This window comes from Diabrotica virgifera, chromosome 7, assembly GCF_917563875.1.
Source record: "Diabrotica virgifera virgifera chromosome 7, PGI_DIABVI_V3a".
NCBI lineage: Eukaryota > Metazoa > Arthropoda > Insecta > Coleoptera > Chrysomelidae > Diabrotica > Diabrotica virgifera.
In genome coordinates this window covers 63,638,336-63,664,813 of record NC_065449.1, presented here as the reverse complement: position 1 = coordinate 63,664,813, position 26,478 = coordinate 63,638,336, and the positions used below count along the sequence as shown (strand labels likewise).

The window sequence follows — 26,478 nt, the reverse complement described above, 5'->3', positions numbered from 1 at the left end:
TTAAATATTAGAAGAACAATGTTTCTGCAGCTAGACGGTGCTCCAGCACATTACACGCGTAATGTTAGAGAATATTTAGACAGAAAATTTCCCGGAAAGTGGATAGGTAGGGGTGGTGCTGTCAATTGGCCTCCTAGATCATCTGGGTTAACAACAATGTACTTTTTTTGGGGATATATTAAAAGTTTGGTTTATCAAACTCCACCTACAACCGCGGAAGACATGAAAACGCGTATTCGTAATGCGTTTGCAACAGTTACTCCAGAAATGTTAAGAAAAGTAAAACAAAATTTTGAACACAGAGTGAGGTTATGTATTGAAGAAAATTGACACCATTTTGAACGTTTAATGTAAATTATTTTTTTCCAGTGTGTTTTGTTTAACTTTATTTATGCAATAAAGTGTAATTAATTAATTTCAAGAATAGTGCATTTTCAAAAAAACGCAAATAAATCGAAAATTATCGAAGATAGGGATTGTTTAATAAAGTAATATTATTTTTTTGATTAGAATTCAAAATTAAAGTAAAATACAGGGTGTCCCATTTAAGTTAAGAAAGTAATTATACAAAATATTGTACAGCATTGACACTTCAGATTGCGAACACTCTGTAGATTAGTTTCAAATGGTAAATATTCTGTTGTAAAGCATGGACAGTTGACAATTAAGTGACAAAAAGACGTTAATTAAAATCCATACGATAATGTGTAATTAATTAATTTCGCGAATAGTACATTTTCAGAAAAACCCAAATAAATCGAAATCTGTCAAGAATAGGTATAGGGAAGGGAATGTTGAATAAAATAACATTATTTTGTTCAGTAGAATTCAAAATTAAAGTGAAATATAGGTTGTTCCATTTAAAAATATATAACTTTATATCATTACGCTAAATTGGGACACCCTGTATATATTTTACAAATTTTAATTTGTAGCCGGTACTGACCTACGTATTCCTACGGAAGGAATTTTTAATATCTTTAGCCGTTTCCCCGGTAGGCTCCGTCCCGTTGAGCGTGGCTCACCCTGTATATTATTGAATGCATTTATAGCCTTTTCTATTCTAACTCTGATTTCTTTGGTATAATTTCGTTTGTTTCATTAATGTTTGTCCCTAAATAGTTATAATTCTGAACTCGTTCTATCGTCTTATTATTTACGTGATTACGTGTATATTTCTAATATTTTTCTTTGATGTAACCATGAATTTTGTTTTCTTTATGTTTAGTGACAGACCAAATTCTTCACTCGTTGCAACAACCTTATCTAAAATTCTTTGTAGATCTATATTTAATATTTTCTGCTATTAGTATTGTATCATCAGCATATCTAATTTCACATATTATGGGACATGGGCCACTAATGAACTAATAAAAGCTAAATTCATAGACCTAATTTCTACGATTAAAATTAAGTTTTTAAGATTATATTATCAACAGTGGAAAAAATGAGTCGACAGATATAACACAGAATCAATACCTACAAGAAATCGGACAAGCAATAATCCTTTTGAGAAACCACTAACTGAAATAATTTAATAATCTCGTGGCACTAAATAACAGGACATACATAATAACTGTTGAATATAACGAAAGGAGAGGTGTTTTTAAAAAATCTCACGGCCAAGTGCCAGACACAATTAGTACCTCGCCTGAGGTATAAGAAAAAAGGTACATGAGAAAAGTTTTTTACCACTACATATTACAGTTTTTAACTTAGTGGTTAATTTCCAAAATACATTAGAAGAAATAGAAAATCTCACAAGAAAACAGCTTCAGAAGTCTTATTCCTAAGAAATAAGCTCTATCTAATAAATAATAAAACACTGAAAACTTTTAAAAAAATTGGAGGAAAAGATCTTCTGTGTAAAAGGTATATTTATTTAAAACCCCAATAAAGGGCTACATTAAAAAACAGAACGTTTTCGCTCTAAAGAGAGCATCATCAGTGTTCTAAGCCTAAAATAAGTACAACCATAATTAGTTCTGTTCTGTTTTTAATGTAGCCCTTTATTGGGGTTTTAAATAAATATACCTTTTACACAGAAGATCTTTTTCTTCAATTTTTGTAATTAATGGTATACAGCCAGCTACAGGAAAATTTACTGTAACTTAATGTCACTACAGCTATTTCGGCAGGCTGCCTTTCTCAAGTGGTTTATTTTACTATGTGTATGCATTTTAAAATCTCTAACTGAATAAGTTGATTGAGGAGAGGAGTGAATAGCTGTTTGTTCCAATTGGTCATTCAGAATTATATATATGTATTTTTTAATTTATTAATTCCCTTAGATTCTAATAAAGATAGCTTAAGTCTTTTATTTTGAATATGAAGAATTTGAAACTGTTGATTAAAATCATGATTATGATCTAGAAGGAAAAGTGCGTATGTAGAATCTGTTTTTCTATTATTGAAAACCATTTGGTGTTCTGCTATCCGTTTGTCAAATATTCTGCCAGTTTGACCGATGTAAGTTTTTGGACGGTCACCACATGTCAGTTTGTAAACACCACTCTGTAATTACTTCTTCAAATCCATTAAATAAGCTGTATCTAAAAATTGAAGACATACCATAATTAAATAAAAATTGTATTATTTTGTTGATTTCTTATAATTCATGATTAATAAAACGTGTTCTTTTAACTAAAAGTTTATAATGACAATTTAATTCAAAAGATTATTTATCTGAAACCGTTTCATACATCATTATCAAAATTTATGGTTCTCCATATGATCCAACTCTATTTTTCATCCTGAGCAATCAGTATCTACTAATATAAAATACGAAATAAAAACTTTCTTTGATGATATTCCGGTTCGTATATTTATAGAAGTTTTCTTACCAGTTTTACTGGAAAATCGCTCAATCATTCCGACGATCGATTTATTATTATTACTTGTTTTATTATGCAATATTCTATGTTTACAGTGACGTACGCGAAAACGTCTAAAAATAATAAAAGTTTTGTGTATTATGTATTATGAGAATCATAACACAAGTTACTTACTAACTGTAGAATTACAGTAGGTCAAAAATATATTTTACGACATATTTTACATAAAATATACTCACGGACAAAAATATTGTAGGTATATTTTGAAATTATCATGTCTGTGAAGTGAAATTTTTTTTTGTTGCGATCCTTAGCCCCCCTCCCTTCCCTAGTGTCATAAGAATAGAATTTATTTTCCGATTGCGATGTCTTAAAATGTCATACAGACTGTTTAGTGTTGGATTAGATATACCCCAGTGAAGGAAGCGCTAAAATCGGCAACATTGCTTATGAGAATGAATTGCATTGCCACTGTAGAATGACTGAATGAATGAAAGTGGAAGCGGGAAAGCAGTGTTGCCATGTATGGTCCAATTCAAACAATTTGGCGTTCACGTCATCACTTAATGACATCATAACCCAATGGTACAAACTTGACGCAAACAAATTTAACACAGTTTTCCTCATATATTAGTTTTTTCGCTACTGTCAAGTTTAGCAAAAAAAACGCTATTGCCAAATAAAAAACAAACATTTATTTATTTACCACAGCAACTACCGGTTATACTGTTTCTCTTTGTCTTTAAGAATGTGAAACAAAGATAACTATCTGTCTGTAGGTACTATAAATGTCAAACTCATGTCCTATAGAAGGTTATGTAAGATTTTTGTTTATAGCTGTGAAGTTGGTTAAGTTAAATGTAATAATGACGTCATATAAACTCGTCACTAATTCTAACCAATGAAATGCCTGCTTTACTAGACATGGCATGTCAAAATAATCTGATTATTCCCTATATATTTTTTTCAAATTTAGAATATGGCAACGAAAGGAAAATTTCATGCAACCCATATTTTTGACTTTTTCTTTATCTTGTGTAGGTAGGTACCTACTGGTATATCTAATTTAAAACTGAACAGTCTGCATACTGGTGCTGTCGCCAGGGGGCTACAACGGCCTCCTTGATTTAGATGGACTTACCCAAGATTTTTATATCGCACCCTCAGTAATATAAGGGCTCAACTCAAAATTTGTGTTAATTGTGATTTTGAATGATATGGGCACAAAATGAAATTCTCTACCGATTAGTATTGACAGAGGGAGAAAAATTACATGAATGGTTGGGTAAATATATTGATGCCTCTCTCACACTCTCCCCGGCCACCTCTGGTTTTTACTGCTACAAGGGAGCAATCAGTAACATGTCTTTCTATGACGAATATCCTGGTTAATTTGTTAGAATAGCTTGTAGTTGAGCCGTTATATTATGCAAAATATAGTAAATAAATGGGTCTAATTCATAATAGATCGTTATTTTGCGTAAACAGTGACAAGGCATTAATAATATAAGGGATCAAGCTTAAACAGTTCCTTATTTCTGTTATGTTTTTTGTACTATTATGGGACTAACTTGAAAGTATTTTTTTCAATTACATGTAATTAATGGAATTTATTTATATTAATTTTTTTCTCATCGCTATTTATAGTGCAATTATCAAATAACAAATCTGCCAAATTTTACATTTATAACTTAAATAATAAGCATGTTATTTGAAAAAATAACTATAATTTTGGAAACCAGAATCTTTAAACGCGATTTCCCAAAAATCTACTTTTTTGAATTGTGCCTCTATATTACTGAGGGTGCGATATGTATTTTGACCCGTAGAACACGAATTTTTTGGATAACAGTTGATCCGGATGTCAAAAAGATTGTTATAAACAAATAACTTGCAGAATTACATAATAGCGATTTTTCGCAAAACAAAACATTTTTTTGTATTTTTTGGGTCATTCTAACATTCTAAGCAAAAAATGTTCTTACAAGTTTTTTCGTAGGATGCACAGTTTTCGAGATAAACGCGGTTGAATTTTGAAAAAATCGAAAAATTGCAATTTTTGAACCCGAGGAACTTTTGATTGACAAATAAAATAGCAATTCTGCTTACCGCATTTGAAAGATCCGGAATTATACCGGTTTTGATTATTTGCATTGCTGAAAATAAATTTTTTTATTGTTAAACAAAGCTATAAACAAATAATGTGTAAGTGTTTTGACGCATGCCCAATGCATGCGTTTTAACGCATGTTACGTAGATATTGCCTGTTTGCAGGCGCTTATTTTTGTACCTACTTGTTCGATTTTAAATAAGAGAATCATTGAAAACACCACTCAAGCACTATGTGTTTATAGCTTTATTTAACAATAAAAAAATTAATTTTTAGCAATGCAAATAATCAAAATCGGTATAATTTGACTTGAATTTTCAAATGCTGTAAGCATAATTGCTATTTTATTTTTGAATCAAAAGTTATTCGGGTTTAAAAATTGCAATTTTTCGATTTTTTTTAAGTTTAACCGCGTTTATCTCGAAAACTATGCATCCTGTAAGAACATTTTTTGTTTATAATGACCCAAAAAATACAAAAAAAATGTTTTGTTTTCCGAAAAATCGCTGTTATGTAATTCTGCAAGTTATTTGTTTATAAAAATCTTGTCGACATCCGGATCAACTGTTGCTCAAAAAATTCGTGTTCTACGGGTCAAAATAGATAAAAAAACTTGGGTAAGTCCATCTAAATAAAGGAGGCAGTTGTACCCCCCTGGCGACAGCACTATGCTCGATCAGATTTAAATCTGATATGAGCTATATGGTAATCAATATAATTTTTAAATTGAATCTCATCTATATAGTGTAGGAAACAAAGGTTGAACCTTGCAAAATGGACACAAGTCCGGTTTTATTTTTTTTCTGGTATATCAAGGGGTGCTTATTATAAGACTAACTTTTTCTGAAAAAATTTCGCCCCGGAACCTCCCTTTTCACCCCTTTGAAGGGGGTAATTTGTGGTTTTTGCGGAACGTAGCCCTGCTTGTAACTTGTACAAAAAATTTCTTTTATAGAAATATGAAGAGGACTATATTTTCTACGATTTATTTCCAACACCATCTCTCTATCATCCACCGTTTAGCGGGGGTGGCGCCCTAAATTTGACAAGTTTTTAAAAAAGATGTTTTTAAAAAAAATATAGTTTTCCCTAACTGTAACGAAAATTAAGAAGAAATCCTGCGGCAATTATTCTCAAATAATTGACTGATTTTTTGGTATAGGTTTTACTTAAGGATAGTTGCCCTTTTTTTAATTACAGGGTGTTACATTTTAAAAAACCTCTTTTTATACCATCTGAACCGTTTATGCTAGAGTAAAAAGACTTTCAGCGATTACCCATGTACTGGTGCTATTTACAAATTTGTATAATGCACCCCCATTTTTTCCCCGGAACCACCCCAAAAAAAAGAAGAATTAATAAATAAATTGATTTTCTTGGAATCCTTCACACACAATGCCCTTTATTACTATGCTTCATACATCATTTTGTGGACGTTATTATTACCCATGCATGGACACCAAAAGCAATTTCCTAGTGCAACCCCTTAAGCAAAAAAAAAATAAATAAAATGGGGGGATGAAAATTTTTTTTTGTTTTTTGCTTTTTGATCCATATGGTCATATGCTTCATCAATAGTGCTTTTCAAAAATATATATGGTTATTGCAACATCTCTGCGAAAACCACCCCTATCCTTGAAAATGTACTGCAGAAACTACCCCTATCCCTTGGCGAGCATGTTTTTACGATTTTCTCATTACCTATGTATTATTTTTAAACAAAACTTATACAAGGTTAAAGACCACTATTTACTCTAAAAATTATGTTTTATTCATTTTTTCGTATAAGCAACGGTTACGGCACAGTGGCGCCGTAAACCTCATATATGCTTTGGCTGGCTCCAGTTTTTGTTTTTTTTCGTCATCTGTTCGTTCTATTGATAAAGTACTTATGCAAAATAAAACAACACAGTGTAACCTACAAATTATGACTTATGCACATTTTACATTCTTTGCTCCCCAAAGCCACAGTGGTGGCCCAAAATAAATTTTTGCATATTTTCGCCACCTACATGCATTTTATTGCATTAATGCTACCTTAACAGCACAATATTTACCCTTAGGTGGTCGCTACGCAGTGGCGGATCCAGGGAGGGGTGATGGTGGTGAACACCTCCCCCCCCTCTCAAACCAAGTCATATTATATTCAAAGATTATAAAAATATTCATTTATTTTTATAGAAATTTAACCAATTGGCACCCCCCTCTTAACGATGCTGGATCCGCCACTGTCGCTAAAGCATAAAAAGTCATTCTTATAAAAATAATATTAATATTATATAAGTATTTCTATAAAAATAAATTAATATTTTTATAGTCTTCAAATATAATATCACTTGGTTTGAGAGGGGTGGGGGTGATCGCCCCCATCACCCCTCCCTGGATCCGTCACTGCTTAGCGACCACTCAGGGGTGAATATTGTGCTATTAAGGTAGCATTAACGCAATAAAATGCGTGTAGGTGGCGAAAATATGAAAAAATTTATTTTGGGCCACCACTGTAGCTTTGGGGAGCAAAGAATGTAAAATGTGCATAGGTCATGATTTGTAGGTTACACTGTGTTGTTTTATTTTACATAAGTACTTTATCAATAAAACAAACAGATGACGAAAAAATAAACAAAAACTGGAGCCCGTCAAAGCATATATGAGGTTTACGGCGCCACTGTGCCGTAACGGTTGCTTAAACGAAAAAAATGAATAGGACCTAATTTTTAGAGTAAATAGTGATCTTTAACCTTGTATAAGTTTTGTTTAAAAAAAATGAATAGGTAATGAGAAAATCGTAAAAATATGCTGGATAAGGTATAGGGGTAGTTTCTGCAGTATATTTTCAAGGATAGGGGTGGTTTGCGCAGGGATGTTGCAATAATTATATATATTTTTGAAAAGCACTATTGATGAAGCATACGCCCATATGGATCAAAAAGCAAAAAACAAAAAAAAATTTTAACCCCCCATTTTATTTATTGTTTTTGGCTACAAGGGTTGCACTAGGAAATCGCGTTTAGTGTCCATGCATGGGTAATAATAACTTGCACAAAATGATATATGAAGCATATTAATGAAGGGCATTGTGTGTGAAGAATTCCAAGAAAATCACTTTATTTATTAATTCTTCTTCTTTTTTGGGTGGTTCCGGGGAAAAAATGGGGGTGCATTATACAAATTTGTAAATAACACCAGTACATGGGTAATCGCTGAAAGTCTTTTTACTCTAGCATAAACGGTTCAGATGGTATAAAAAGGGGTTTTTTAAAATGTAACACCCTGTAATTAAAAAAAGGGCAATTACCCTTAAGTGAAACCTATACGAAAAAATCAATCATACATTTGTGAATAATCTCCGTAGCATTTCTTTTTAATTTCCGTTACAGTTAGCGAAAAATATATTTTTTCTAAAAACATCTTCTTTTAAAACTTGTCAACTTTGGGGCGCCACCCTTGCTAAACGGTGGATGATAGAGAGATGCTGTCGGAAATAAATCGTAGAAAATATAGTCCTCTTTATATTTCTATAAAAGAAATTTTTTGTAAAAGGTACAGGAAGGGCTACGTTCTGCAAAAACCATAAATTACCCCCTTTAATGGGGTGAAAATGGGGGTTCCGGGGCGAAATTTTTTCAGAAAAAGTTAGTCTTATAATAAGCACCCCTTGATATGCCAGAAAAAAAATAAAACCGGACTTGTGTCCATTTTGCAAGGTTCAACCTCTGTTTCCTACACTAATATAAGTATTCACTATTTTAATAGTGCCGTATCGTGCATCAGCACGAATCTGTCATATCCAATATGGCTGGCAAATCGCAATACATGATCTAAACTCTTTTTAATGCACATGTTAGCTGTCATTCACCCAATCACCTCCTGGTGTATCTTTTCCAGGAAATATCACTCCATTCCATAGCACTACATATGCCGCCGCCACCGAAATTATAATGCTCTGTGACGTTACAACTGGCATACGGTTCACCATGGAAGCACGATTGACAAAACTTCATCTACAGAAGAGTTGGCGAATGGTATGCCAGTTGAAACCTCATACAGAGTTTTAATTTTAGTGGTAGCTGCATAGTGCTATGGACTGGTATTTCTTGGAAAGGACATACTTACCGAGCTTGTTAAGATGATAGGGTAAATGACAGCTAACATTCACATTAAAAACATTTTAGAAGATCATGTTTTACCATTTGCCAGCCATATTGGATATGAGAGACCTCTCCTTCCGGCGATCCTGCCCTGTTTTATGAGGTGTAGGAGGTTATACATGTCTGGATGTCTCATTACATGACTGAAATATTATAATTTTCTAATTTTTATCGTGTTAAAACAAATACAGGTAATAATAAACATTAGTAAGAATAAACCATTATGTATTTTATCACATTAAACTAATTGGTAATAGTCCTATCTAAAACTGTCGAACGAATTATTCCTATGTACACAGTAGAAACATTTTATAGACATCCATTTATTAGCCATTAATATGTAAATAATCGTGCAAGGTTGTATAGAGTGTTAAAACTATTTTTAAACTTCGAATAATTTTTGGGTATCAATTTTGTTACTTGAATCTGTTTAACTTACTATACCGGTCTATTATATTAGAATCGTTTTTAACAGATAAAAATAATCAACAAAAAAATACTTACAATAAAAATGCGTAAATTGGGTTTTTAATTAAAATAGAGAATATATCAGAAGAAAACGAACACGTATTGCGAGAAATGGGCAAATAATACGATACGAAATATTAGACACAATAAAAATAAGAAAGCTACATCTGGGACACGTAACGAGGGAACAGCGATATGAAATGCTAACATTGATAATACAGGGAAAGAATAGAGGCGGAAGGAGTATAGGAAGAAGGAGAGTGTCATGGTTGAAGAATTTAAGGAACTGGTCTAAATGCAGATCTATAGAACTTTTCAGAGCAGCGGTAGATAGAGTAAAGATAGTGATAATGATATCCAACCTCCGATTGGGTGACGGCACTCAATAAAGAAGAGAAGTTATATAACTGCTCCTCTAGTTGACTATGTAATACTGGTGACCAACTAAGAACGGCTCTCGACCATATCTTGGGAATGGATCATAGTACAGGCTTGGGATAAAAAAAATGTAGGTACATATAACAAAAGTGGCCCTGAGAACGCCCGGGAAATTATTTGCAGAATTGTAGGTCGACCGGTAGATGGCATAAGGATATAATGAAAAATAGAAAATATGATCCCGAAGAAAAAAAATTGCACGTGGAATGTAAAGCCTTTATCAACCTAGAGTTTAACTCATTCAAGAAATGCGTAAAGCCAAAACACACATCATTGCTTTACAGCAGTGGTGCTCAGACTTATACTGCGTGAGATCTACCACATCAACTGCAAGTGTCCAGCGATCGACTACTAGTAAACAAAAACAATTTTGAAAAGAAAAAAACTTCATTGCACATTTCTATTTGATAAAAAGTTGTAACTTCAGAGAGTTTAAAGTCATGTTTTTCATCTTAATTTTATTTCAATGTTGATGTATGGCACAGCATATCGTCCACAAGTTTTTCATATGATAGTAAGTAATTACCGAGGGCCAAACGCAAGCGTGATGAGAGATGTTCGTCATTAGCCGATTATGATACTTTAATTTCACTACCTACATTTGGGAAAATGGAGACTCATACAAGTACGTTGATGCAAAGAATGCTGTGAGCTGCTGCGATACTTGCCTCAAAGATGGATATTTGTCAGACGATATGAAATATCAACATGTATCGGTCGCCCTGAACCTAAGGTGTATATCCGAAATTATTTTCAGTACCTCATTTTGGACAGAAATGATCTCCGTATTAAGAGTAATGGATACTTCAATGACAAATTGTTCCACGTATTCACAAGAAAATGGATTAAACAAGAATGTTGTAATATCTGTCACTTTTTGTAATCAGCGAAGCATCTTTCAAACTTGCTATGAACTGCTTGCAGCTCCGCGATCGACTTAAAAAACTTTGGCGATCGACAGGTCGATCGCGATCGACTCTTTGAGCACCGCTGCTTTACAGGGATCGTGAAAAGAAAAAACTACAAAATATAATATCTACTACAGCGGACACCGTAATCCTCACGAATTTGGTACCGAATTGATTGTAGGCATAGGCAGCAGGATTAAACACAACGTAATTGACTTCAGGGCTATTGGTCACAGAATGTCGAATAAGACTTAAGGGAAATGATTGAAATAATGGTATTATAAGTATTCACGCACCAACCGAACAGAATGAGAACGATGAAAAATACATTTTCTATGAGACACTAGACCGGGAGTATCATAAAACCGTGGGTGCACAAATGATAATAAAATAATAGCAGGAGACTTTAATGCCAAAGTAGTGCGAACGGATAATGCTTCCAAAGTTAGCAAGCATTATCGTTTCCGTATTTCCTCCTCGCTGCCCTCCTCAGTTATCTGTACACCGAGGTATGTGAGGTGTTTTACTTTTTCAATATTAGTGTTGTCTATTAATTGTCAAATTCTGCAAGTTTCGTTGTTTCCTTGTTCGTATTAGAGCTTTAGTTTTATCTAAGTTGATTGAGCCATATTACTTACACATTTTCTTCAAGCTCCGCATAAAGTTCTTTGATGTCTCTTGCTGTTCTTTCCATCAAGTTTACATCATCTGCGTAGATTACAAGCTGCTTAGACTTATTGAACAATCAATTTTTTGGGTTTACCGACGTTTTTCTTAAAACATATTCCATACATGTTTTGTGCAGAGTTGGTGTCAGCTCAACTTCCTCTTTTAGCCCTTTAGTTATCTGGAAGGGATCTGTCAATTGATTTTGAACTCGTACTTGCGCTTCTGTGTGAGACATGGTGGCTTGAACTAACTTTACCAATTTCCTTGGTATACCAAATTCATGTATAATTAAATATACTTATCTCTATTTATGTTATCATAGGCTTGTCGAAAATTTACAAATATGGATATCTATGTTGTGCATATCTATGTCGTGCTCTCAGGCTTTAGTAATATTTGTTGTACGTTGAATAGCTGGTCAATAGTAGACTCCTCTAGTGTCACCCTTATTGAAATCTTCCTTCATTCTTAGTATTTTATCGGTTTCGTATGTCCTCTTCTTTCTTCTACATATTTTATCTGCCTTTCTTCGTTGCTCTTCAAATTTTTCACCCCTATCTCGTGTTCTTCTTTACGTATAGTTCATTTCTTTTGTATATTGCTTGTTTACACTGTTCATCAAACCAAAGATCTTTTCTTTGATGTTTTAAATTATTCCTATCACTCTTTTAGCCGTTTCCCATGCTACTCTTTTAATCTTATTCCATTCTTATTGTATTGTTTCCTCTCTTATCTCTTAAACTAATTTTTACAATATCATTGTTATTGTGTCTTGAATTTATTATACCTAGATATTTTCCTTTTTGTTATTCCATTCACTGCATAAAGTACCTACTGTATTTTATTTTGTAAAGACTAGCTAATTATTATAGTATCATTACCAAGTATCAGTGAATGCATCAATTAATAGTATTTTTTAACAAAAATATTACAGTATATTTTAAACAAAGTTATTGTACACAAAAACCCACATCAAATAAAACTACAAATTTTGTTATAAATAGTCATCTCTAATTACTGTATTCCGGGTCTACTAACAAAACGGTATTTTTCCATTATTCTAATTGTATAGACTCCCATGATTTTTGTGTTATCTGTAACTGGTCATCAAAGCTACATTTTGGCGACTGTGGCTTTGAATGCCGGTGAAAACGCTAACCAATTATTTTATTTTAGTGCTCGTTTTACTTGTTAGCAGTGAATTTAATGCTCATTAAAGTTGTATGAGGAAGGTTCATTAATTAGTGTTTCACAAAAAATGCTATTACTTTTTTATTCTAACGCAACTCATTAATTTACGATTTCCGTACTTGTATTTAAATTTAAGTTGCATAAACAAAACTAACCTCGTGGACAATATCGGACAAAGTAGGTATCTTATGATGTCCAACTGGGGGATATATTATTCGACGCAGGATGGTTTGGGCCTAATCTGTCATTTAAAGCACTCGGTGCAAAATCCAATGTTCGATAAAAACTGGTTTACTTTAGATTATTTTTTAGACTGAATGGAGATTCAGACTCAAAGTGACCAAAGTTGTTTATTCTTCAAGTGCCAATAGCTGTTTCAGTTCTTTATAACTCACTACGGCACCGGCAGCATACGCAAGTAAATCGTTTTCTGGTGGTGTGTTGTGTGACAGAAAAATTCCAATGAAGCTGAAGGGAAAATTTTATAAAACAGCCATAAGACCGGCTATGATGTATGGAACTGAATGTTGGGCAGTGAAAAAGAAAGAGAAACAACGAATGCATGTGGCGGAAATGAAAATGCTTAGATGGATGGGCGGAGTGACAAAAAAGGATAAAATTAAAAATGAGTATATTAGGGGAATTGTAGATGTGGCACCAATTGATGCCAAAATGAGAGCATAGGTTAAGATGGTTTGGTCATGTTCATCGTCGAGACGTGAATCACCCAATACGAAGAATTGCTGAAGTGCAGATTCCTGAAGAGACCTGGGGGGGGGGACGATTAGGCAGGACATGTTGGTTAACGGGATTAATATTGACATGACCCAAACTAGAATTGTGTGTAGAAATGCAATTAGGGAAGGCAAAGATAATGATGATTTTGGTAAAATCTACATGTATTGATTTAGTCTCATTGAGTTTGATACGCCATTTCTTGGTTCATGCATTAACCTCATTGAGTGCATCTTGCAGTTTTACTTTTGCTTAGATTTCGTCATCATCAACTGCTAATAGATTGTATCATCAGCAAACGTAGCCGATGTCATTGCGTTTATTACTGCTATATCGTAGGTAGGTGTATAGCAGGTAAAGTAAAGAACCTAAAACTCTGCCTTTTGCACTGAAGTTGCAGTAACAGTATTCATGTTTTATTATCGGTAAACAATTTACTAATATACGATTTTAGTAATTGACTAAGTTCTTTAGTCAAAAGTAAATCCAGTTAGTATTCTAGTAAATCATGCCTGACTTTATTAAAAGCTTGAGTAACATCCACAAAATCCGCTGAACATAGGTATCTTTTTTCCTCTAGAGCTTTTTCTATTTAATCAGTGATTCTGTGAATCTGGTCTAATGTTCAGTGATTATTTAACAATTTTGAAATCACTGGCAGCAACGATATTGGCCAATATGATGTTACCTCATTTAATTGGTTTCTCAGGTTTTGCTATCATAGTTAGTTTCGCTATCTTTCAGCATTTTGGGAAGTATTTAAGTCTAATCGACGCATTGAATAGATTTGGTAGCTTATTGCTTTACTTGCCATTATTTTAAAGATTTTTCCTGTTATGAAGTGAAACCCTGGTGCCTTTTTGGATTGATGTTTGTTGGTATTTCAGTTTTAATTTCTTAGGTGTTGCTAATTGCATTTGTCATTGCATAGTTCTCCATTGTCACTTTGCCAGTACTGGTATTATCAGTACTGACCAACAGTATTTCGACACATTTTGAGAATCCTTTTTCTAAGTACAATAATGTACTTTTTGTCATAATTTTGTGTGAGTACTTTCTTTTGTCGTGTTTTTGTTTTCCACATGTTTGTTCTTAAGTTTGGATGTTCACACTTAGGATTTATCTATTTTCCGTTGAAGTTGCTTTTTTTACTTATGTCCACTTTCATTGCGTAGATCGAATAAAAGTTCTTTTTCATATTTCTTGTTTATGAACATTTTTTTCATATTTTTTGTAAAAAGGCTCCATTTAACTGTATTGATCATCAGAAAGTTTTAACCTATTTTCACTATTTTTTCTTCTTCCTTTCCTTTAACTACCATTTTCTGTGTAATCGCTTGGCAGTTCTGACTCTTTTAACGACAGGGCCGTAACTACCATTGGGGCAACCGGGGCAGTGCCCCGGGGCCCCCGGCCAAGGGGGGCCCCACAGAGACCTCCTTTTGGTTGGCCGTGCATAGATTTTAACGAGGAAAATAAAAATATGTAATTTAAAAGCCGATATCAACGAAATACTTTCAAGTGACACAATTTTAAAAAGACAGCAACATAAAGTCTTAATTTTTCACTGGGGAAATTAGTCTTTTCGACTAAAATGCAATTGGAATAGAACAGGGGCCCTGAGGCCTGAGCTAAGCTGGGACCCCCGAGACCATATAAAAATTAAATTATTAGTTAGGAAATTAGTTATTTCGGCGTAACAAAACCTAAAATGCCATTGGAAGAGGGGACCCGGGCTACGCTGGGGCCCCCGAGACCTTTCGTAAAGATATAAATTGTTGCTGAGGAAATTAGATATTTTGGCGAAATAAAAATTAAAATGCAACCGGAATAGGGGCCCCAGGTCCCAGCCCAACTACTTTGTCTTAACCAATTTTCCCAGACAACATCTTGGTATATGAAAGGAACCAAATGACCAGCTTCACTGACTGTGTTTGGCTCACATTGCAGTTGCTTAAGGCACCTTAAGGTGCATTTACGTTTGCTTGGTAGTTCGCTTGGTTATTCGTTCGCTACAAAGTAAGACCATTTACATTGTAGCATACCAACGCATTCGTTGATGATCCGTCCACAATGTCAGATACAGATGAAGATGTATTCATTAGCGCTGCTAATTTTATAATGATTGCAAGACATGCTGAAAAAAAAGAAAGAAGAGAGTGTGGTGTTTACACAGGAGGGAAAATGCGTTTTCAAGGGGTTAAATATCAAACATTTTTTCGGCCCCCCCTTGCGCTGGAGGGTAGGGGGCCCCCAGATTACGTTTGCCCCGGGGCCCCCAACATCGTAGTTACGGCCCTGTTTAACGGCAAATAATTTTCAATATTTTTATTTGTGTACATTTTTTTTTTCATTTATTGACACACTTTTGTACGTTGTGTTGATCTTGTTATAATAATTAATCTTAGCCTGTATTCCTAATTATTCTTGTTTAACGAAATTTTGTCTTCGTTGTTTATTTACGTATCTAATCATTTATTTTCTATTAGTCCTTCTTACTTTAGTGCACGGTTAAACTAAATATAAAAGACACTTTTTCTTGAGAAACTATTTTTAGTGCTATATCAATTTTATGTAAGTGAGAAAATATTTTAGTACTGCTCTGCGTTAGAGGAGTTTCCATTGTAATTTTTTCTTATTAAACTCTATGAAAGATTATATACGTTTGGCCACAACAGATATCAACGGCGTAATAAAGGGAGTCTCGAGGCTATAAACTCCGCTCCCAATTTTACGTTTTAGCTGTTCGTCCGTACTTTATTGATTTTACTTTACCGTTGGGCAGAATGCGTTTGGATGATGTTTCGGGATGATATAACAAGGGAGAACTCCTAAAATAGCTTTACTTACATTATTATATTTGTCATTTTCAGGTGGATATTATCTACAAGGGGGAAGTTTTGAACTTGGACTTCACTTTAATGGACGTCGCATATACTTTCAAATGGAGAAGAGTAAGTCTTTTATATTATTTTAATTTTTGATATTAGGTAATAAACTAGGTCCATTCGTCAGAGATTTGGCGTCTAAAAACGAGAGGAACAAGCTGACTTTTGCTGAGAATGTCAAATTTGGGACATATACCCCCGAAATACTCCCGCGATTTCCTCTAAAACCACAGTAGTAATAGTATGATATAATTGGTCCAAATAATGACATAACCCAGACATCCAAAGTGAGAGTTATCCTCCAACACCAAATTGTTCTATATGGTCCACATAATGTTCAGAAAAAAGTCACACCATTTTGAGCGTCGGGTTTGGGGGGGGGGGAGCGGGGAGAAATCGGTAAATTCGTAGTTTTTTAGGTTTTTCGTCAATACTTTTAAAACTATACGATTTAGCATAAACAACCTTCTATACAAAAATGTTCTACATTAAATTTGCAATAAAAAGGGCCTATGCATAATCCTTCTAAAATGAACGGTTCCAAAGTTACGGAGGTAGCATAGTATACTTGGTCCAAAAAAGGCCTAACCCAGACATCTAAAGTAAAAGTTTTCCTCCAACACCAAATTGTTCTATATTATGGTCCACATATTGTTCAGTAAAAAGTTACACCATTTTGAGCGTCCGGTTTGGGGGGGGGGGAGATGGAGGAGATTTCGGTAAATTAGTAGTTTTTTTACGTTTTTCGTCAATATTTCTAAAACTATGCTTTAGCGTAAACAATGGTCTATACAGTAATGTTCTACATAAAATTTAAAACAAAAAAGGTCCGATACATAATTGTTATAAAATCAATGGTTCCAGAGTTACGGAGGACGAAAAGTGGAGGTTTTCGATACTGTTTATATTATCTGGGCAATTGATGATGATTTTGGGTGGTGAGGTTGACGTTTCTTCAAGGGCTTATCACTAACATATCATCGGCCACTGAAATAGCAAATTTTATTTACAAAACACAATCCTGTTAAAAAAAATTTCTATAAATTGCTCAAAGAATATAAAAAGTATCGAAAACCTCCACTTTTTACCCTCGGTAACTCTGGAACAGTTGATTTTATAACAATTATGTATAGGACCTTTTTTGTTTTAAATTTCACGTAGAACATTTTTGTATAGAACATTGTTTTTGCTAAAGCATAGTTTTAGAAATATTGACGAAAAACGTAAAAAATTACTAATTACCGACTTTTCCCCCATCTCCCCCCCCAAACCGAACGCTCAAAATGGTGTAACTTTTTACTGAACAATATGTGGACCATATAGAACAATTTGGTGTTGAAGGAAAACTTTTACTTTGGATGTCTGGGTTAGGCCTTTTTTGGGACCAATTATACTATACTACCTCCGTAACTTTTGAACCGTTCATTTTAGAAGGATTATGCATAGGACCTTTTTTATTTCAAATTTAATGCAGAACATTTTTGTAATAAAAGGTTATTCATGCTAAACCGCATAGTTTTAGAAATATTGACGAAAAACGTAAAAAACTAGGAATTTACCGATTTCTCCCCCTTCTCCCCCCAAACCCGACGCTCAAAATGGTGTGACTTTTTTCTGAACATTTTGTGGACCATATAGAACAATTTGGTGTTGGAGGATAACTTTCACTTTGGATGTCTGGGTTTAGGTCTAGTTATACTATACTATATATATATATATATATATATATATATATATATATATATATATATATACTATAAGGGGGGTTATACTATAAGGGGGGAAATGGAAATTATCAATTTTTCTAGAATCTGTACACCGGCGCCGTAGAAAAAATTATTGAAACAAGAAATGTAGCTGAGATAATTTTGAACAAAAATGTTTATTAGCACTTTTTGAGGTGTTGTATTATGAGGTCTAGAATGTTATACAATCCGACAAGCGAGAGCTGGCGGGTGACCTTCTCGTATTGTGTATTTCTCGTAGTGTATTTTCACGCAAGGTCAGCCGCCAGCTCTCGCTTGTCGGATTGTACCTCTCTGGATATTTCATTACGTGACCGAAAACTATTTCATTTCATATTCGATCAACGTAACTTATCAGCAATACTCGTCGATAGATCCACATCTCAAAGGCCTCCAATTATTTCATTCGTCGTGTTCTGACCAATTCGTATGTTTGCATATTGATGCCAATACACATTTTTGATAATACTGAGGTCTCGGTCATCAATTCCCACCTGTTGCAAAACACCTAGAAGTTTGTCATGGTTGACTCGGTTAAAGGCACTTTCAAAGTTAATAAAACATATATACCGGTTGTTTTAAGTCCGTACATCTTTGAATCATGACCTGCAAACTGAACAGTGCTCCTCTGGTTCACAAGTTCGGATCCAGGACCGATTTTCGGAAGGTGCCATAAACTTTTTTTTGTCGGGAATACCCGGGAGTCTGGTGGAAATTTTTTTAAAATCGTAATATGATGTGATGATGATTAAAAGACGTTTAAAATATGATTCAGGCAAGGACATCTAACCTTTGGTGGATCTAGACATTTGCCTTGGGAGGGGAAATTTGTCTTAGGGGGGAAATTCCAATGAAACATCAACCAAAAGACATAAAAAAGATAAACCCAAATTACATAAAAGACACAAACAATAACTTATATGTATTAATTTCCCTTAATTTTGAGTTGCATGTCAGCTAATATATTTTTATGTGCAACAATTTTTTTTCTATAATTTTGGGTATTGTTAGGGGATTTTTCTCTCCCCCTAAATACGTCACTGCATCTAACTGCATTTATTGCGACATTTTTTTATTTCTGTAAAGGCACTTCTTTTCACATACTTTTGAGTGCCTTAAAAATATTTGCGTCACAAACGTCAAGCACCTTTGTTACTTAATCTGGCAATAGAAGAATGTTTGTCTGTGTATCACCAATGTCCATGATAGGCGAAAACTGTTCAACTGCTTTCTTCAAAGGTTTTAATAGTTCCACTTCTTTTTCTCCTTAGGAATCAGGTAGGAGTGTGGAAATAATGCCCCGTAGTCACAAACAACTCAGTGAGGTGACATGTAGTCTTGACGTTAAATCAGTACAACATTGTCTAGAAGAGGTATGTAAATTGTAGGTCTGTAATATTTTTCTGGGCCACATGGATGATTGGCTCTCTTAGTCTGTCTACCCACAAATCTAGGTAAATTCACTTTAACGTCCAATTCGTCTGCCAATTCTTTATTTCGGTAAAGATCTTACTAACACTTTCTTCGCAGTTAGATCTTCTGTCTTTCAAAGTCAACACGGTATTGGAAACAGCCTTAGTCTCCAGGTTAGTATCAAGAGATTTTGTTTATAGAAGTCGGCTTAGTGGTAATATTAATTTACAGTGAGATCATTGACTCTAGAAACTCAGATGTGCATAACGATTAAGCAACGTTAATGCAAGTGTACCATTCTTGGATCCTTCCATGTTCATGTTGAGATAAATGTTAGTGCTTCAGTTATATGTAAAATGCCAGATCTGAACTGGATTACGCTTTCATGTCGCTCAACCCATCTTGTACGCATAAACTTGATAAATTTTGTCAGAGTTTAAGTTTTAAAACTTCAGTTCTCTTGGTTGACATGTTAAAAAATTACTGACTTCATTGTTCCCACCGTGTTTCTGATGGACGATACATTAATAGGAGTTGGAAGGGAATTGTTTAAAATATGATTCAGGCAAGGACATCTAACCTTTGGTGGATCTAGACATTTGCCTTGGGAGGGGAAATTTGTCTTAGGGGGGAAATTCCAATGAAACATCAACCAAAAGACATAAAAAAGATAAACCCAAATTACATAAAAGACACAAACAATAACTTATATGTATTAATTTCCCTTAATTTTGAGTTGCATGTCAGCTAATATATTTTTATGTGCAACAATTTTTTTCTATAATTTTGGGTATTGTTAGGGGATTTTTCTCTCCCCCTAAATACGTCACTGCATCTAACTGCATTTATTGCGACCTTTTTTTATTTCTGTTATTGCACCGACCGTTTCAGAGCTCATTACTCTACAACTGTCAGTAAAGATTTCTACCTATTTCTTCGGATTCAAGTGCAGTTCTTTCAACAAGTTTAATGCTTTTTTTTCCCAATTCTTCTCCTATCAGGCCTTGTTCTTTCCCTCTTTCTTGATTTTCACTAATTATTTTTATATTCTCGTAAGCGTCAATGAACTTCAAAGTCTTCACGAATGTTGTTATTGTGTATCTATTATCTCAAATTTAGGGAAAGCTGTTCCACGTGGGATGTGTCAGTCCTTTCGTCAAATATGACAGAGTGATAATTTGCGCTTTGAACCTGAGTCATTGTGAACGTGGCAAACGGAATATGCCTTTGCAACTAGAAACTAGACATGCATCAAGTCAAACTAGTTTGATTTTACTCAACAAACTTGACTTGACTTGAAAATCAAACTTTTTGTATAAAAAAGTTTGACTTGACTTGATTTCGATATCTTTAGGTTTGACTTGAATTCAAACATCTTCAAACAGTTTGAAAAGTTTGAATATTACGCAACGTGTTTATTTTCAATTTTAAATGAGACCGCCTACGCCTTTATTTGTTCACTGGCGGATCAACGAAGGGTGGGGGAGGGGTAGGGGAAATCCCCCTCCCTCCCAACAAGGTCCAAAAAATTTTTTTTGACAAATTTCAATAAACATAGAAATGTATTGGCTGATACGATATTTAAACCGCAGACAGACAAATAAATCCCAATAAACGCGCCAGTTAGGATAATTATTAAGAAAGCTTAATGCATATTTATACATTAATTTTTTTTAAATTTAAACCCAACATTTATAGCCTGTAACCGAAAAAAATTTAAATTGTAGATATAAAACAATATAGACCTTGATCCCGCGTACCAAAAAAAAAGTTGATTAATAGCAAGCTGAAAATTCGTTAATAGCTTAACGGTGTCTAGTCAGACAAACTTTGATGTATGAGAACACTGGAACAGAAGAAGTTTTAATTGTGGAACAGGTTAAAAATTTGGAACGTCAGACTACGTAAACGTTCCATGTATTTTGTCGGACAGAACTTCCAATTGATTTGTTACCATTTCATTAAACTCTCATGCAAAAATCAGACTTGGTGTTTATCACCAACTGGGCATTTTGATGAGTGGAACACGAAGAACATGTCAAATGACAGGAATCATGTTGGTTAGTAATAGCAGTCTGATTTTTGCATGATAGTTTAATGAAAGGGTAACAAATCAATTGGATGTTCTGGCCGACAAAATACATGGGTCGTTTTCGTAATCTGACGTTTCAAATTTTTAAACTGTTCCTCAATTAAAACTTCCCCTGTTCCAGTGTTCCCGTACATCAAAGTTTGTCCGACTATTAGACACCGTTAAGCTATTAACAAATTTTCATCTTGCTATTAATCAACTTTTTTTGGTACACGGGATACAGGTCTAATAACCCTATGGTTAGTTTTGAATTTTAAAGAAATACCAACGAATATACAGCAATACTAACTTTTGTATTGTGGTACATATTTTCGAGTGAACTAACAGCTTGGTACCACACGTTTTTTGAACTGGCCCTAAGATAAATAAATGCCTTTTTTAATAAAAGAAAGTCATAAAAATTCCAAATAATTTTATTTTGAGCTATCCATTAAAAAACCAAATAGTCTTATTTTATTGTAACCCTTAAGGCCATAGGCGTAACATGTCGCTTATCAAAATGTTCAATGTGTTTTAAATGTATTAATTTTTTTCAAATCCCGAGAAAACTAGTAAGAATTAAAAAAAATTAAACGCAGCATGAAAGATTACATTATTTCTGAGGGACGAACATCCCTGAAAACTTCTCTAGTCTTTATTTGAATAAGTTACATTGGTGAACATAAAAAGGAAAATTTAGTGTTGTTATTAATTGCAAATATTTCATTCAAAACAAACTTTTTATTTATTCTAAGAGACTTTCGACCCTCGGTAATAACGCAATATTTCATTCTTCGTTTAAATTTTTCAAAAATACTTATTAGTTTTCTCAGGATTCAAAAAAAATAAATATCTACATTTAAAAGTTTTAAATTAAACACATTGAAAATTTTGACTTTTATGTGGCACTCATTGTATTATTAATTTTCTTATCTTAATTGGAAACTAACATGCCTATCTCGACAAAAAAGTATATCTACTAAATAAATTATTTTTCAAACTCTTTCAAACTAGTTTGACAACAGTTTGAATTTTCAAACCTATACGATTGACTAGTTTGACTTGACTTGAAATATTTTTCAGAAGGATTGACTTGAGTTTGACTTGAAATTAAGTCAAACTCAAGTCAAGTTCAAACATTCAAGTCAAACTTGTGCAACTCTACTAGAAACATTTGAACTGCAAATAGTAAATATTTAAATATATATTTTTTTTAATTCTCGGAGGGGGCCATGGCCCCCTCTCTGGATCCGCCCTTGCTGGTTCAAAGGCTGCTTCTGAAACCAAACTGTGTTTCGCTTAGTTTAATTGTTAGTGTGTCAAATGAAAAACTATAACAATCATATTTGTCTCGGTTATTTCACAGGTTGACATCAATAATTCAAACTATTGCAAAAAAGAAATTAACCCAATTTGCGCGGCCAAATTACGACGAAAATCAAACAGTTTATATAACCGAGCATAATAAACCTATAAATATTTACTGATAAAAATGTTGCACTACTGGCAACTGGAATATAAAATCTATTTTTAGAACTTGTACAAAAGTAGATTCGTTGTTTATGAACGCGAAATTGCATGAAGGTGGTATACTAAATTATTTCAGTAAGGAATAATTGATAGGAGTATGATCGATCACGACCATTTTTCGAACGAAAATGAGATAATTCGTTGATGTCACGTCATTCAAATCGACTAGTTTCTGTAATATAATTAAATGTAGCTGAATTTTATTCGGAATTGATAAAAGTGTTGACTAGAATGAAGAAGCGTATGAAAGGCAGAGAAATTGGAAAATATGTAGAAATATACAGTGGTGATTATATTTATTAAAAGATTCTTTTTTTTTTAAGTGCCGTCTCCGCAACGAAGGTTGGCAATCATCATGGCTATTCTGACCTTCGAGGCAGCTGCTCTGAACAATTGCCTTGCTACCTGCAACCAAATCATTATCTCACGTTCTTGTTCTTCAACCAGGAAACGAGTCTTCTTCCTACGCTTCTCCTACCTTCTATTTTTCCTTGAATTACGAGTCTCAAGATGTTTTATCTTTCGCTTCTATCAAATGTCCGAGATGTTGCAATTTCCTTTCTTTTATTGTGTTTTCCATGTACCTCTCTGCCTGTTCTCCTTAACACTTCTATATTCGCGACAATCTTCCCAATGTCCATATTTCAAACGCATTAAGTCGATTTATTGCATTTCGGTTTAATGTCCATGATTCAGCTCCATAGTAAAGCACACTGTGTACGTAACATTTAATTAGCCTTACTCTGAGGGACAATGTCAGATCTTTGCTGCATAAAATCTTTTTCATTTTCACGAAGTTGGCACGTTCTTTTTCAATTCTCACTCATATTTCTACTGTATAATTGTTATTTTCTGTGATTATCACTCTCTCAATTTATCGATTTATGTCCAGATATGGAACTTAAGTATGCCATCATTGTCTGCCAAGATCTTTGTTTTATGACCAGCTCTACGAGCTTCGATTTTCTGCTTCTCCAAAATCTGTTCTGACTGTTACACCTTCCTCTCGCCTAATTACATGCCTTGTCCAGCTAAAATGTTCATGTTCATGTACATGTTCAAGAAAGTTCTATACAACTCAAAAACGCCTGTGCCAAAATCCTTGACTCTTTTATTCCTCCATATTATGTATTCTTAGGATTTTTCGCTTGAAACGTTTAAGTAGTTCTTGGCGCTTCTGTGTAAGTGACCACGTTTGTGCTCCATATGTAGCTCTGGTCTTAATAGTGGTTCGTAGAGTCACTTTAATTTTCTGGGTAGTTTTGGTGGTATTATTGCCATATGATCCCATTTACAATTAACATTCTTGTGAAATGGCATTTATCCTTGTAAATCTTTGTGGTTATGTCATGAAACGAAGAACGAACAACTACCCCAGACAATCGAAATAATATTCGAAATTAATATTCCAATCATCCATGATAGCTATCGTCCACCATGGCCTAGCTCAGTCTCCAAAGGTGTGTGTTCGTCTTGTCCTAATCTTAAATATGAACGCTGAAAATTTAGAATGGAAGCAAACAAAAGAATACTTTAACTAATCATGTTTATTGTTCAATGTCTTTACCCGTGCGTCATCATTTAAAGTTAAAGCGTACGAAATAAGTCGATGATAAGTCGGAAATTGAAATTTACTAAACGCAACAGCAAGTGACAGTAAAGAACTAAAATTTGAGTTATCAAATATAGTCTAGGCGCCAAATAGAGGTCACCGTGTCATTTTCAATTCTGATGGACAAACTCAACGGTTTCTTATGGATTTTTGGCTGCTGATTACGAATTTAGAGGGGGATTTCGATCCGAGTGGTCAAAAAATTGTTATAAACAATTTAATTGTTTATAAATTGTTTATAATGCTCTGGCTCATAAACTAAAAGAAACAGAAAAAAATGTTTCAAATAAAATTTGTTCCTTAATAAAAAACGAAGAAACAACCGTTTACTAAACTTAAATCCGATAATCAGAATCAGAACTCAAGATATTGTAAAATTAGTGCACAATGCAAATTTCAAATTGCAAAATAAGTATTATTCGAAACTTTATCGGTCGTAACTTGGCTTTTACGCATGCAAATGGGCCCTATAAGGTGTCTTTTTAAAGCCTAATTAAGAGGCTTCCAAATAAAGTTTGTTAAATTATTCGCTCTTCATTTGTTTTAAACTTATACTCGTTTGAAGTTATAATTTTCTCAAAAAAATTGTACATTAATTTGTTTATAAAGGGTTCAAGCAAACTTGAGCTATAAACATTTATACTTTAATTAACAATAATGATAAAACAACTCAAAAGGAACAATTTGAGCTTACGAAAATGTTCGTAAGTTTATTTTTGGCTAAGATGTCGATATTTTAATGGCGCGCTATGAGGCGCAAGATTGGCTCACAGTCAAGTAAGTATGTATTCTTCGACGCTTTATCGATCGTAACTCGGCTTCTACGCAAGCAAATGAGCCAATATGTGATATACATATAAAAATGGATCGAGTTCTTTTGCAGCATCATCATTGCATATAAAACGAGCATTTATGATGTGGCGGCATACACACAATTGACGGGCCTTGATGATGCTGCAAAAGAACTAGATCCACTTTATATGGATATCATATAGATAATTAGACTCTGAAGCCACAAAAAGTTTTAGTTTTACTGCCTACAAGAACAGACTTGTACCACCATGTAACTGTTAAAATTTCGCTAAGAACTTATGCAGATGTAAAAAGCTGATATTCCCTGTATATCTCTATGCAGATTTGCAGATGCATGAAAAAAATGTTTGTAAAAATAGTACTAATAAATAATATCAACTTACTTTTTAGTTATACTTCTGAAATATTAGTTTTTAATGTTTTTTTCTCATTTAGTGCAAAAAATAGAAGACAAAGTATGAAGAAGGTGATACGAGGTACAGTATGATGATTTAATTATAAGAATTATATGATAAAATTTTATTAGGATCTTCAAAAATGAAAAATAAAGATAACGTATGTATACATAGAAATTATAATTTGCATCGAGAAGTTAGCGCGTGAACCTTTACGCGGTGAGCCGATCTTGCGCCTCATAGCGCGCGCCATTAAAATATCGACATCTTGGCCAAAAATAAACTTATGAACATTTTCTCAACTTCAAATTGTTCCTTTTGAGTTTTTCTATCATTATTGTTCATTAAAGTATAAATGTTTATAGCTCAAATATGCTTGAAACCCTTATAAACAAATGAATGTACAATATTTTTAAGAAAATTGTAACTTCAAACGGGTATAACTTTAAAACAAATGAAGATAAAGTAATTTAACAAACTTTGTTTGGAAGTCTGTTAATTAAGCTTTAA

General features: G+C 33.7%; 1 protein-coding gene across 1 annotated transcript in view; it reads left to right on the top strand.

Moving 5' to 3' along the window:
- The window catches only part of LOC114329836 (protein suppressor 2 of zeste-like), a 231,065-nt gene that overhangs the window by 113,344 nt on the left and 91,243 nt on the right, over window positions 1-26,478 (top strand). The window contains exon 6 of the mRNA XM_028279094.2: window positions 16,375-16,455. Within this exon, the coding sequence (XP_028134895.1) occupies window positions 16,375-16,455 (81 nt within the window). The remainder of the gene's footprint in view (window positions 1-16,374; window positions 16,456-26,478) is intronic.